Here is a 13,796-nt window from a genome sequence, read left to right as displayed (position 1 = left end):
GGGGTGGAACAATATATTGTGTCACAATATATCGCTATACAAAAATGAAACCATATGTATCATGGATAGTTCAAGTTTACCCAAAATGAAAATTACTGTGCAAGAAAAAATTCACGTAGAGTTTTAGGGTCAGAACTACATTACACTACTATATATAATGTTGAACATCATGTATAATAATGCAATGGGGGAATATGTGTGTGTCCTTGTTACCAGTAAAAAGTGGCCTACACTTATTTTAAATATATCTAATCAGTGAAAGAGTGCAAACATATTCATCTAAAATAATTCTGTTTTCAGCTTCAGAATCATTCATATTTTTATTATGGTGTCTCTATCGTCCTCTCTTAGTCCAAGCCTATTCATTTCCACCCGTTCAGGAGTGATATGTTGTATTTCCGCTCTGTTGGATCTTCAGCTGCAATATCTAATCTAATCTATCTCTAATTTTAATATAGTGTGTGAGTTCCAGTCCGGTTTTAGGAGGGTGGACTCTACAGAGTCAACAATATTGTTTTAAACCGATCATATAAGAAAAGAAATGGAAAAAGGCAAGATAAGTGGGATGGTGTTGCTGGATTTACAAAAGGCTTTTGATACAATTAATCACAGTATTTTTCTTAAAAAAGTCAAATCAATGGGGTTTAGTGAAGGTCTGTGACTGGATCAAGTCTCACCTTGTAAATAGGTGTCAAATAGTGTATTTAAATCAGTTGTTTGCTCATTTCATGTGGAGTTTCACAGGAGAGTGTTTTAGGTCCATTATTATTTTTATTGTATGTTAATGATTTAAAAATGGTCTGTTCTAGTGAACTTTTTTAGTATGCAGATGATGCAGCAATAAATGTTTCACATGAAAGGAGAGAAAATGTTGAAAATGAGTTAAGTAGAGAGAGTGAAAGGGTCTCTAAATGGCTTATTAATAATAAGCTTTTTTTTTTCACTTTGGTAAAACGAATCTATATTATTCGGTTCGGCTGCTAAATTGAAAAAAGCTCCAGGTTAGAGGTAAAGGTTGGGGACTTGATCATCACACCAAAACAGGAAGTAAAGCATCTGGGATTTGTATTAGATAATAAATTGACAGGAGAAAATATGGCTGTTTTAGTTCATTCAAAAATATGAAATAGGATAAAAATTTTAGGCTTTTCTAAATACTCAAACTTTAAAGATGTTCGCTGGAGCATTAGTGCAGGCACACTATGATTATGCTGCAACATTTTGGTTTAGAGTTACTTACGAAATAAGATATGCAGGGTAATATTGAAGCACATGCACAGGTGCGCCTAAATGACGGACATTTTAGAGAGCGTGGTTTTTTAAAAGTTGAAAAAAGGGTAAAATGTCTTAAATTGGTGTTGGCGTTTAAAATAATAAAGAAAAGTGTACCTGATAGATTATTATGTACATGTGAAAAAAGTGCATAGTCATTCCACAAGGGGGAGTAGCACTGATATTTATCCTTTCATTTATGTTTAATGGGGATGAATTCCTTAGTGCTATAGCCTGGCATAATTGACCTTGTTGTATAAAGCAGATACAAGTTGAAACTGTTTTTAGAAAGAAGGATAAAAAATGTAAAAGTGATGTAGTGTGAGATGCTGAACCTGATGGGGATTTCTCTCCTTATGATCTGTGGAAATAAGCCTTTGACTTGTTTGTGTATCTTATCCTCGACAGTTTTTGAAATGATGTATGATCCCTCTTTTCCTCAACCAAAAACTGCTGGACTATCTTTTAAAATCTTCTCCGCCATAGCTCTCTCGTCTCATTCACATTCATTTAAACATGCATCATGGTCACGAGAGAGTGAAACACTATTTATTTGATGTCTGAATGGCCAAACTATTCGATATTAGGGGTGTCACAATATATTGAAACAATATGTATCATGGATAGTTCAAGTTCACCCAAAATGAAAATTACTGTGCAAGAAAAAAATCAAGTTTACAGAGTTTTAGTGTCAGTAGTACTACATTAAACTACTATATATAATGTTGAACATCATGTATAATAATGCAATGGGGGAATATGTGTGCTCAGGAGTGATATGTTGTGTTCCCGGCCCTGTTTCTCCGTCAGATCTTCAGCTGGACTACTCTTTAACCGATGACTTCTGCAAGCATCACTTCCTGGTGGGGCTGTTGCTGAGGGAAGTGGGCGGAGCCATGCAGGAGTTCAGAGACGTGCGTCAGATCGCACTGCAGGTGCTGAAGAACCTGATGATCAAACACGCCTTCGACGACCGCTACTCCTCCAAGGTGAGCCAGCGCTCGAGCTTCAACACGTCGTGTGCCGTTCTGGTGCTGTGTTAAAGGTGCAGTGTGTAATTTTAGAGGCATCTAGTGGTGAGGTTGCGAATTGCACCCAACAGAAGTTACGGTGTGGCCGACAGGAAGTGATGTCGTAGTCTGAGACAGCAGAGAGTAGCCAGTTGAGGTTTCTTTACAGAGATAAATTAAGAAATTAGGTTTACCGTAAAACAATATGTTATTGCGAATATTATTGTTACTTGTTCATTATTGTGTCAGTGTTTTATTCGCTGACTTTAGCGAGCTTCTTCGGACGAAGAACAACAAAGTGACGAAACACGTTTGTCCGTTTAGGGCCACCGTAGAAACATGTCAATAAGGGGACCTGCGGTGTGTGTAGATAGAAACGCCTCATTCTAAGCTAATAAAAACATAACGGTTCATTATGTGAGGTCTTTATACACCACTGAATACATAGTTATGTATATGATGCTGCATTTCTGTCAACAGATCCTCATAAATATGACACGATGCACCTTTAAATACGAGATGTGTGTGTGTTTCAGGGTCAGCAGGCTCGCTTGGCTACGCTGTACCTGCCTCTGTTCAGTCTGATGCTGGAAAACGTCCACAGACTCAACATCAGAGACCCGGCTCCTGTCACCAGCCAGACTAACATGGTGAGACTGACATCTAGTGTTGCTTTAATTCAGTTTGATTCTCATTTGATTCTCTGTTGTTAAAGTCCCCCTGTAGTCAATCATTTTATCCCTTTAAAACCCATCTCTGATCACCAAAATTACATATTTAAATGTTACATACATAAAAAAAATGTCTTCATATTTTAAAATATCTTGACTGTAACTTGACACCCTTGCCTCATTTAGTATACGTGGTTCTATGAATATGCAAATGAGCCCCGCCTCCACTCACTCACTCAGCTCAGAGATCCACTGGTTGACGATCACACGTTGATCTGATTGGTTACAAGGTCGTTTGTGACGTCAGAAACACCAGCGATTTCAAACCGTGTTTTTGAGACTGTCTTTGGTTCACTGCAGTTTTAAGCAGGAAATACTCAGCAATGCTGTCGACTTATGAACTTACACATGGTGTGTCTTAAAGCATATTAAAAACACCACATACACACATAAACAACATTAAAAGCTGGATTTTCACCACTGGGAGCAAAACTCCAGTTATAAATATTCCAGTTGCATGTATCTACACTAGCATTCAAAAGTTTTTGGTCAGTAGATTATTCTTTTGAAAGAAATTAATACTTTTATTCAGCCACGGATGCATTACATTGATTAAAAGTGACCGTAAAGACATTTATAATGTTACAAAAGATTTATGTTTCAAAGAATGTATGACTGTTTCAACAGAAATATGAAGCAGCACAACTGTTTTCAACATTGATAATAATCATAAATGTTTCCTGATCATCATATTAGAGTGATTTCTGAAGGATCATGTGACACTGAAGACTGGAGTAATGATGCTGAACATTCAGCTTTGATCACAGGAATAGATTACACTTCACTATATATTCACATAGAAAACTGCTATTTTAAATTATAATAATATTTCACTATATTTGCTTAAATAACTGCAGCCTGGATGAGCAGAAGAGACTCTTTCAAAAGCATTTAAAACATCCTAATAACTTCAAACTTCACACACTCATTGGAAAAGGTCTAAATTGAAGATACATTTGATCTTTGAATTCATATTTATCAGAAAATCTATATTTCTACACATTCCTCATTCTTGCAAATGTAAGAAATAAGGTTTTCTAACATGCCAGAGATGTAGAAGTGTAGTGAAGTGTGCATTGCTGTACAGTGTGTGGGGCTCTTCACACTGATTCCTCTGTGTGTGTCTTCAGAACGGCCGTGATGATCATGTGATGACGACACCCACCAAACACTCGGTCAGTCCAGGGGACGGCGGCCTGCATAAAGAGGTGTTCGGAGTGATTTCAGGAACAGGTGAGACCCTCTGCGCTCACACCACACACTATAGGACCGTTTACACACACTATTCATTTAATTGTCCTCATTGAATCAGACTTTGTTGATAAGCCTGTCGTCTCACTCAATCTCCTTCTGACTGATAGTTCACACTGTTGTCTCCAGTAAAAGTCTTCAGTGTAACTGTACACACGTCCTCCTTCAGCTCGAGCTTCACGTGTCTTTCTGTGTCAAATCTGCTCTGATTTTATCAAGGAAACGCTAGAATAACTTTGATATTGTTAATAATATTTCAAGATGGACACTTACTGAAACAGGTTTACTTGATTATCATCATCATTTATTAGATCAAATATGATCATCAGGCTTTTGAGGAAGGTTTATTTGGTCATCTCTCAATCGTCATTGTGTATTGCACTGCATTATATGTGTTAAAGCTACAGAGCTTTGATCATAAAACTAAGCATTTGAGTATCATCTTATTAAGACATTAAGATATTATTGGCTGGTATAGAGTGATGACTGATATTTATATGATTTTATGCAAGTAGTTGCATAAAAGTGTCATTGATTTGTGATCTCCACCAAATCTGCTCCTCCTCGAGTCTGAGCTTCATATTCTCACTATATCGATAACTAGGAGTCACAAAAGCCTGATGTATTAAATATGATACTCAACAAAAAACACTTGCAAACTTTTTAGATTTTTGTCATATTTTGTGCACCAAAATATACATTTTTACAATATTGTTTTATACTAAAGGTTCATTAAACTGTCCCATTACATTAGATGTCAGGCTTCACATGGTGATATGTGGTTGAATCTCCATGAAGAGTGTGTGTGTACAGTGTGTTGAAGTGTGTTGTGTTTGTCAGTGTCTCCACACACTCCGAGTGTCAGCTCTGTACGGCACACGGACTCGCGCTACTCCATCATCAGCACAGACTCCGGGAACGGCCTATCAGAGCGCAGCGTTGACAAGCCACACCCCCTCGACAAGGTACCGCCCACATGACCTGACTGAGTACAGTACTACTAATAGACCATTACTGTTTTTGTGTGTGTGTGTATCTGTGTGTACAAACCTTTGGGTGTGTGTGAAAACCTGTGCGTGTGTGTGTTAACCTGTGGTTTTGTGTGTGTGTGTGTGTGTGTGTGTGTGTGTGTGTGTGTGTGTGTGTGTGTGTGTGTGTGTGTGTGTATCTGTGTGTACTAACCTTTGGGTGTGTGAAAGTAAACCTGTGATTGTGTGTGTGTGTGTGCTAACCTGTGGTTTTGTGTGTGTGTGTGCTAGGGCTGCACGATTAATCACAATTAACATGAAATCGCGCTTAACCGATTTGGATTATTGCGATTATGAAATCGCAAAGGCTGAGATTATTTGTTAGCGCAGCTTGTCATTGATGCGGCTCTGTAACGCGGCTCCATCCAAGCACTGAGAGTTTGAGTCACTTATAACCTGCATTTGAAAAAGCAACACGCGTCAAACATCTCTCCAAACATGAGAAGCATTTGAACCTCTTGTCCAACAAAAGACAACATTTAAAAAAATCAATCAAAGCGTTTCAATCTTCTGTTTATTCAGCTACAGATAGTATGATGCCCGATAGGGATTTCCTGGAATGATGTGCGTTATCGTACTTCTGCGGGGCATATTTGGGGTTTCTGCGTGAGACGCCCTCTGGCTTTTACTACTGATCACAGAGCCGTGCTTCACTGACAAGCTGCACATAAAATAATCGCTGCCTTTGCCAAATCGTGTGCCGTTTCATTTCGATTAATCGTGCAGCCCTAGTGTGTACTAACTTGTGGTTGTGTGTGTGTGTGTGTGCACTAACCTGTGGTTGTGTGTCTCCTGCTGCTCTCAGCGGGCTGGTTTCACGCGCCGTCACTCTGCCAGCGTTCTGCGTTTCTTTACTGACTCCGAGGAGACGTCGCTCTCCGCTCGTCTCAAACGCCAGACCATGGACTTCTCTCTGCTGTCTACACCGTCTGAGCAACACACACACCCTACACAAGTATTACATCACTTCTGACCTCTGACTCCTGCTAGTACCGCTCACATGTGACCTCTCACCCTGCACTGTCCCAGTGTGTGTGTGTGTGTGGCTTCACTGATCCCCCTTTCCTCCAGCCACAGGACCGGGTTTGAACGGGACAAAGCTTTTCAGATATAAGTCCCCTTCGTTCCTAAGGGCTGCGCTGGAAAGCTAGCTTGAAGCTAGAAAGATAGAATAAGAATAAGCTTGACTTGTAGGCCTGCAAATATAAGGACACGTGATCAGACATTATCCTCGGTTCTCAGGAATTTGTGTTTTTTGTGTATGGTAAGCAGAGACAGAGGCTCCTACAGGAATACTAGTGCATTTAACAGGATGCCTTTCTCAGCATTTTTTGCATTAATATACATTTGGATTGGTTCAGTTTGCTTTCACAAGGCAACATTTCAAAGTGTACCAAAATGTGTTTATGCAAGTCACATGTCAGTAAAACTGTCCTCTTATTGGTCAGTTTCTTCTGCGTCATCCATCAAGATGATTGACAAGTTGACAAGCACTCCGCGAGCTTAGTGTGGCTTTATCTGTAGCTGTCGAGATGCACGCAAACACTGATAAAACTGTAGATGTCAGTCAAGACAAGGGACACAGTGTCTCTCAGGGAACAAGGGTTACAGTCGTAACCCAAGACAGGGAACGAATACCCAATATGCCACAACGAACCCTGCCTGTCCTAGTGTGAAGCTGTCACAGGCACACTAAGGACGGGAGCACTCGTGCCCCTGGCGTTGAAAAGGTCCAGACTATAAAATCTTGTAAATGTATGAGGGGTGACCCATCCAGCCGCATCACATACTTCTTGGATCGGGGCCCCTGAGAGCAGGGCTCTAGAGGATGCCATCCCTCTGGTTGAATGAGCCCTCACGGCCGAGAAGGCAAACTGCGCACCTGATTGGCCAGGGAAATAGCCTGAACTATCTAGTTGCTGATGGTCTGTTTGGAGGCGGGGAGCCCCTACTTAGGCGACCCGATGCACACCAGCATCTGGTCTGACTTCCGCCATAAAGAAGACCTCTGAACATACATTTTGAGAGCAGATGAAGTCTCTCGTCATCCGCCGTCATGTGAGGTGGAGGATGATAAGCCTCCAGAACCGTAGACCGTGCAGTGTTAGAAGGCACCTTAGGCACATAGCCCGGCCTGGGATGCAAGATAGCCTTAACCCTTCCCGGGGCAAACTCCAGGCACTCTGGGAGATATAGAGAGGGCCTGAAGATATCCTACTCTTAAGAGAAGTGATTGCTAGGATGATAGCAGAGACTATTTATATAGAGACATGCCACTTCCCCAATCCTTAATACAACTATATAGGGAAAACCCGTAACGCCAAAGATGGCGGTTGTATGCACATGCCCCGCCCCTCCCGCTGGAAAGCCAATCGTTTGCTTTTAACAGTCAAGCCGGAAAACATTTAAGCCTATCGTCTGGTTCCACTGACGCATGCGCATAGTTGAGGTTTGCGACAGCGGAAAATACATTACTGTTTGAAAAGGCGGCAGATTTGATGTGTTAGTTGTGTAAATATCAGACATCCCAAGTCTCCCGGAAGTTCCGGGAGTCTCCCACAGATTGATAGCGGCTCCCTGATGAACGCAAATTAGTTCAAATCTCCCGGAATCTAGAGCGAGCGAGCAGTAGTGCGCGCACGACAGAGAGCGAGAGAACCCTTGCGCATGCGCAGTAAAAGTATAACCTGTGGGGAAAAAGGCGTTTTAAACCTTATTTTGGGGCAAAGTCATCACACTTTTTCAGCGATTTTTATCATATTTTATTAGTGTTTGTATACATGCAGTTTTTATGTCCCGGTGACCAGTGAAAGTGCAGTTCTGGGTCTCTGCCCATTCATTTAGATAGGAGCCTGGTCTTGTTAGTCCGAAATAGCTGCCCGGAGGCGTTGCCAAGATGGCGGCCGAGTGGCATGACTTGCCTAAAAGGACTTTGATGATAGCTACCTTGAGTGAAAGGTTCTTGGCCTCAGCCGACTCCAGAGGTTTGAAGGGGGCCTCGACCAGCCCTTTGAGAACCACTGCCAGATCCCACGGGGAACTCTGGTCAGTCGCAGGTCTCAACCTCCCCACGGAGGAATCGTACAACCAGCTGTTGTCTTCCCAAAGGCCCATCATTCAGCGGAGAGAGGAAAGCTGCAATGGCAGCCACGTACACCTTCAGTGTGGACGGGGTAAGACGAACCAAGAAGCGATCTTGGAGGAACTCCAGCACTGAAGACACCGGGCAGTTATCTGGGTCCACGCCATGCTCTCTACACAAAGTGGTGAAATCATTATATTTTAGGTAGGGTTGGGTATCGGTTGGGTTTTATCCGATACCAGTACCTACTCGGTATTTTTTAAACGGGTCCAGTGCCTAAACGGTTCTTGAAACGGTACTTAAGAAAACGAAACCGCACACACTTTATCAAAAAATAATACCCTTTTATTTACAGGGCCAAACTGGACACAATATTAACTTAAATCTTTAAACAATATAAATGCAAATAATAATAAAACCAATATAAAATAAAAATTCACATTTACATAATATCAAATAAAACAATATTGTATCAAACAAGGTAATAATACTGGAGATTAATAGAGATTACTAGCAGGCAGAGCTGCCAACTCTCACGCATTGACCCTTTTCACACGCTCTCACGCCACACATCCATTTTCTCACGCAGAGAAAAATCGCGGACAAAGAGGACACTGACACCGACAGACAAGGTTACTTTTGATATGTAACAAATCCACAGCTGTCAGATTCTGTCAATATTTTTACGAGATTCACACAATAAATAACGTTTTGGCTCTTTGAAATGTGACAGATCGCTGTAGCGCGTCAGTTCAAACGGCACGTGATACAGCAGCCTACAAATACAAATCCACTGCTTCTTAGCTACGCAGCGTTGAGTGAACCTATGAAAGAGAACATCTCTGGTTACTGGTCTAACCTATGTTATCTCAATAGGGCACGAGATGCTGCCAAGCTCCTTGCGCTGCCGACCAGCTTCCTTTTTCGGCAAAGAAATCTGAGGAGCAGATGGCGCGCGCGCGCGCCAACATAATATGACGACGTAGGCGAATTGAATTGGCGTGATTCTATATGGATTCAGACTATCGGCACACCCAGAGGGCGTTCTGACGCGTAATTTTACACGTGAAATGCAGCCAAACCTTGCGAGCAAGAGCGCGCATGCGAGACAGAAGAGACTGTGCGTGTGCGTGTGTGCCTAATTAAGTCAGGCACCAAAATTGTCGTTCTTATTCGGTCTGGTTACTACCGTTTACGTCGGAACCGGTTCCCTATTGGCACCGAGTTTCGGTACCCAACCCTAATTTTAGGCCATACAATTTCCTCGTGGAGGGAGCTCTGGAACGGAGCATGGTCTCGACTACTCCTGCTGACAGGCCAGCTGCTAGCTAATGTGCCCCCTCAGGGGCCAGACCCATAGTTTCCATAGCTCTGGCCGAGGGTGGAATATTGAGCCCTTTTCCTACGAGAGCAGGTCCCTCCTGATGGGAATCAGGGCCGTCCAGGAGCGATACCATGTCTGAGAACCATACTCGGGCCGGCAACAACGTGGCTACTAGGAGTAGACTGACCCCGTCGCGACAGACCCTCTCCAGAACTCCCGGGAGCCGAGCGATCGGGGGAAATGCATACAGGTCCCGACTCGGCCACACATGCACCATGGTATCCAACCCCAGTGGGGCTGGATGTGTGAGAGAAAACCACAGTGTACAGTGTGTCGGCTCTCAAGTCGCGAATAGATCCACTTCCACTGGGGCGAACCTCTCGCATATCGACTCCACCACCTCAGGGTGAAGTCCCCACTCCCCGGGCCTCAGCCCCTGCCTTAGCAGGATGTCTGCCCCCAGATTCTGGTGCCCTGGGATGTGTGTTGCTCTGAGAGACAACAGGAGGACCTGATGTGCCAGTCTGCATGTGATGAGACGTGTGTTTCCACAGCCTGTGGATCTGCTGGCAGGGGATCATGGGGGATATTCTGGCCAGCGCTGTGCTGTGGTAGATGCATTAGCACATAGACCTGTGTGTGTGTGTGTGTGTGTGTGTGTAGAGCTGCTCTCCTCTCTGTCTGTGACGTCCTGTTGGGAAAGAGGTGTTCTTGCATATGCAGTGCATTCCTGCTTCTGTATCGTGTGTGTGGTTGTGCGCGTGTGTGTGTGTGTGAATGAGCATGTGTGTGAGCGCTTATAATTGCCTCAGTGTGTATTTACAGTTGCCCCAAAATGTCTCTGGACACTTAAGCCACACTTGTTTTTTTTTGCAGTAGATCAAACCAAATTGAATTTGATTTGAAAAGCGATGGCATAAACACACCTTGCCAGCAAAAACAAAAATAACACATGATGACACTGCTGATATTTGTAATATGTTGCGAGCGTGGCTTGAGTGTCCGGATGCTGCTGTGGCCTGTGAGTGTGTGACGTCTCTTCTCTCGCTCTCAGTGTCACGCCGCTGCAGTTCTGGGCAGTTCTTTACTCCGCTGTGACAAACTGGACCAATCAGAAGTCAGGAATATGTTGATGTGCTTCCTGCATGTGCTGAAGAGCATGTCTGAAGGTACACACACTCACACTCTTTCTCTCTCACACACACACACACACTCACACTCTCTCTCTCTCTCACTCGCTCTCTGTCTCACACACACACACACACACACACACACACACACACACACACACACACACACGCTCACACTCTGAGATGATATGAACCTGTAGTCTGTGTGTTTGATGTGTTTTCCGTTTGTTAGATGCTCTATTCAACTACTGGAATAAAGCTTCACCAACAGACCTGATGAACTTCTTCAGTCTTCTAGAGTAAGTGCTACACTCTCTCTCTCTCTCTCTCTCTCTCTCTCTCTCTCTCTCTCTCTCTCTCTCTCTCTCTCTCTCTCTCTCTCTCTCTCTCTCTCTCTCTCTCTCTCTCTCTCTCTCTCTCTCTCTCTCTCAATTCAATTTTTTTTCATTTCCGAAAGCTTTATTGGCATGACAAAAAAATACATTTTGTATTGCCAAAGCATCAAAACAACATAGAAAATTATTTAGAACATTTAGTACACAAAATAATAGTACTGATAGCATAAAACCATAATAATAAAATAAACAAAGATTAATAAATAAAATATAAAGGATTTAGAAAACATCTATGTACAAAACAAAAACAAGCAGAAAACAAACGAACACTGAACTTGGAATTGAACATATACATGTGTGTAGGTCTGTGAGTGTGTGTGTGTGGGTCTTAGGCTGTGAGTGTGTGTGTGTGGGTCTTAGGCTGTGAGTGTGTGTGTGTGGGTCTTAGGCTGTGAGTGTGTGTGTGTGGGTCTTAGGCTGTGAGTGAGTGTGTGTGTGTAGGTCTTAGGCTGTGAGTGAATGTGTGTGTGTAGGTCTTAGGCTGTGAGTGAGTGTGTGTGAGTGTGTGTGTGTGTAGGTCTTAGGCTGTGAGTGTGTGTGTGTTTATTGGATGTTTGCTGGTCTCTGGTCGTCCCTCAGGATATGGCAGGATGCTACAAATTTTGCAGCTATATATGAGCATTTGGCTTCTTCGCCAAGAATGAAACGGAGTTTTTGGGTTGGATTACAGGTGTTAAATTGGGGAAATATTTGGTTAATTTTGGGGTAATAGTGGTCTCTGATGCGTTTATATTTTGGGCATTCTGTGAGGAAGTGCAGCTCGGTCTCCGTCACTCCCAGGGTGCAGTGCGGGCAGAGTCTGTCCTCACGGGAGAGCCAGGTCTGTCTGCGCCGGCCCGTCTCTATGGCCAGGCTGTGCTCGCTGAGTCTCTCTCTCTCTCTCACACACACACACACACACACACTCCCGTCTCTATGGCCAGGCTGTGCTCGCTGAGTCTGTACATCGTCAGGGTTCTCCTGAGTCTCACATCACTCACTGTGCTCAGGTAGTTCGCAACAGTGTACTCTCGATTTAGTGCCGAATAACATTCCAGTTTATGTTGGTTTTTAATGGTGTTTGTCCAATGGGTGATGTACTTGTCTTGTTCTGTGGTGATCATTTGTGCGGGCCGAATGTGTGTGAGTGTGTGTGTGTGCTGAGGCGAGCTGATCTCTGCAGGAGTGAGGTCAGTCAGTCTCAGCACCCGCTGGCACAGGGGACTCCTCGCTACGCTCAGGTGTGTGTGTGTGTGTGTGTGTGTGTGTGTGTGTGTGTGTGTGTGTGTGTGTGTCAGCACCAGCTGGCACAGGGGACTCCTCGCTACGCTCAGGTGTGTGTGTGTGTGTGTGTGTGTGTGTGTCAGCACCCGCTGGCACAGGGGACTCCTCGCTACGCTCAGGTGTGTGTGTGTGTGTGTGTGTGTGTGTGTCTCAGCTCCCGCTGGCACAGGGGACTCCTCGCTACGCTCAGCTCTTGGTGTTGTAGGGCTTTGTAATGGTATGTGTTGGGGTCGCTTGTTTTTAGGTGTTTCCAGAATTTGATGGCTCTTTTTTGGATGTTTAGAAGGAGAGGGTATTGGCCTAATCCTGCCCTGCATCCGTTGTTTGGTGTTTTCCTTTGGACTTTGAGTATTCGTTTACAGAAATCTAAATGTAGAGTTTCAATTGGATGTTTTTCCCAATTTAAAAAATCAAATTTGATAGAAGGACCCCACACTTCACTGCCATATAAAACAATTGGTTCAATTATTGATTTGAAAAGTTTGAGCCAAATTTGGATTGGTATATCAATTTTGATTGATCTTTTTATGGCATAGAAAGCCCTTTGAGCTTTCTCTTTGAGTTCATTCACAGCCAAAGTAAAGTTGCCAGTTGGAGTTATCTTCAGGCCGAGGTAAGTGTATGTTTTTGTGCTCTCAATGGTTCTGTGTGATAGTGTGAATGTGTGTGTTGGTCCCTGAGATCTGGAGCGTTTCTGGAACATCATGACTCTAGTTTTCTGGAGGTTGACGGTCAGGGCCCAGGACTGACAGTAATCCTCCAGCAGATCCAGGCTGTCCTGAAGCCCCTCTTAGTGGGCGACAGGAGGACCAGGTCGTCTGCGTAGAGAAGACACTTGATCTCGGTGTCGTGTAGAGTGAGACCTTGAAAGGGAGCATGTTCTAGCGTATCGGCTAATTGGTTGATGTAAATGTTGAAGAGGGTGGGGCTTAAACTGCAGCCCTGTCTCACTCCACGCCCCTGGGGGAAAAACTCGGTTCTTTGGTTTCCATTTTAACAGCGGATTGGCTGGCTGTGTACATCGATCTGATCAAATCATAGAATTTCCCCCCTATTCCACTGTCGATGAGTTTTAGGTATAATCCTTCATGCCAGATTGAATCGAATGCTTTCTTGAAATCAATGAAACAAGCAAAAATTTGTTCTTTGTTTTGATGTACATATTTGTCAATTAGTGTTTGTAATGTAAAAATGTGGTCGGATGTGCGACATTTAGGAAGAAATCCAATTTGGCATTTACTCAAGGCATTGTGCTTCATAAGGAAGTCTAGAAGTCTGGAGTTTAAGACGCTGCAGAGGACCTTCCCCAG

At 43.4% G+C, this 13,796-nt stretch overlaps 1 protein-coding gene across 4 annotated transcripts in view; it reads left to right on the top strand.

Moving 5' to 3' along the window:
- Positions 1-13,796, top strand: part of zmp:0000001200 (dedicator of cytokinesis protein 9) — a 90,392-nt gene that overhangs the window by 47,471 nt on the left and 29,125 nt on the right. For 2 of the 4 annotated variants that reach the window (XM_056242422.1, XM_056242421.1), the window contains exons 28-34: positions 2,083-2,261; positions 2,819-2,932; positions 4,144-4,246; positions 5,105-5,229; positions 6,098-6,247; positions 10,753-10,867; positions 11,061-11,127. In XM_056242422.1, coding sequence (XP_056098397.1) covers positions 2,083-2,261; positions 2,819-2,932; positions 4,144-4,246; positions 5,105-5,229; positions 6,098-6,247; positions 10,753-10,867; positions 11,061-11,127 — 853 coding nt within the window. The remainder of the gene's footprint in view (positions 1-2,082; positions 2,262-2,818; positions 2,933-4,143; positions 4,247-5,104; positions 5,230-6,097; positions 6,248-10,752; positions 10,868-11,060; positions 11,128-13,796) is intronic. The other 2 variants (XM_056242424.1, XM_056242423.1) reach the window with 1 other exon arrangement.

Source organism: Rhinichthys klamathensis, unplaced genomic scaffold, assembly GCF_029890125.1.
Source record: "Rhinichthys klamathensis goyatoka isolate OS25496 unplaced genomic scaffold, OSU_Roscu_1.1 h1tg000726l_1, whole genome shotgun sequence".
NCBI lineage: Eukaryota > Metazoa > Chordata > Actinopteri > Cypriniformes > Leuciscidae > Rhinichthys > Rhinichthys klamathensis.
Note: the sequence above shows the minus strand (reverse complement) of the source record. Positions and strands in the feature narration are given on the sequence as shown.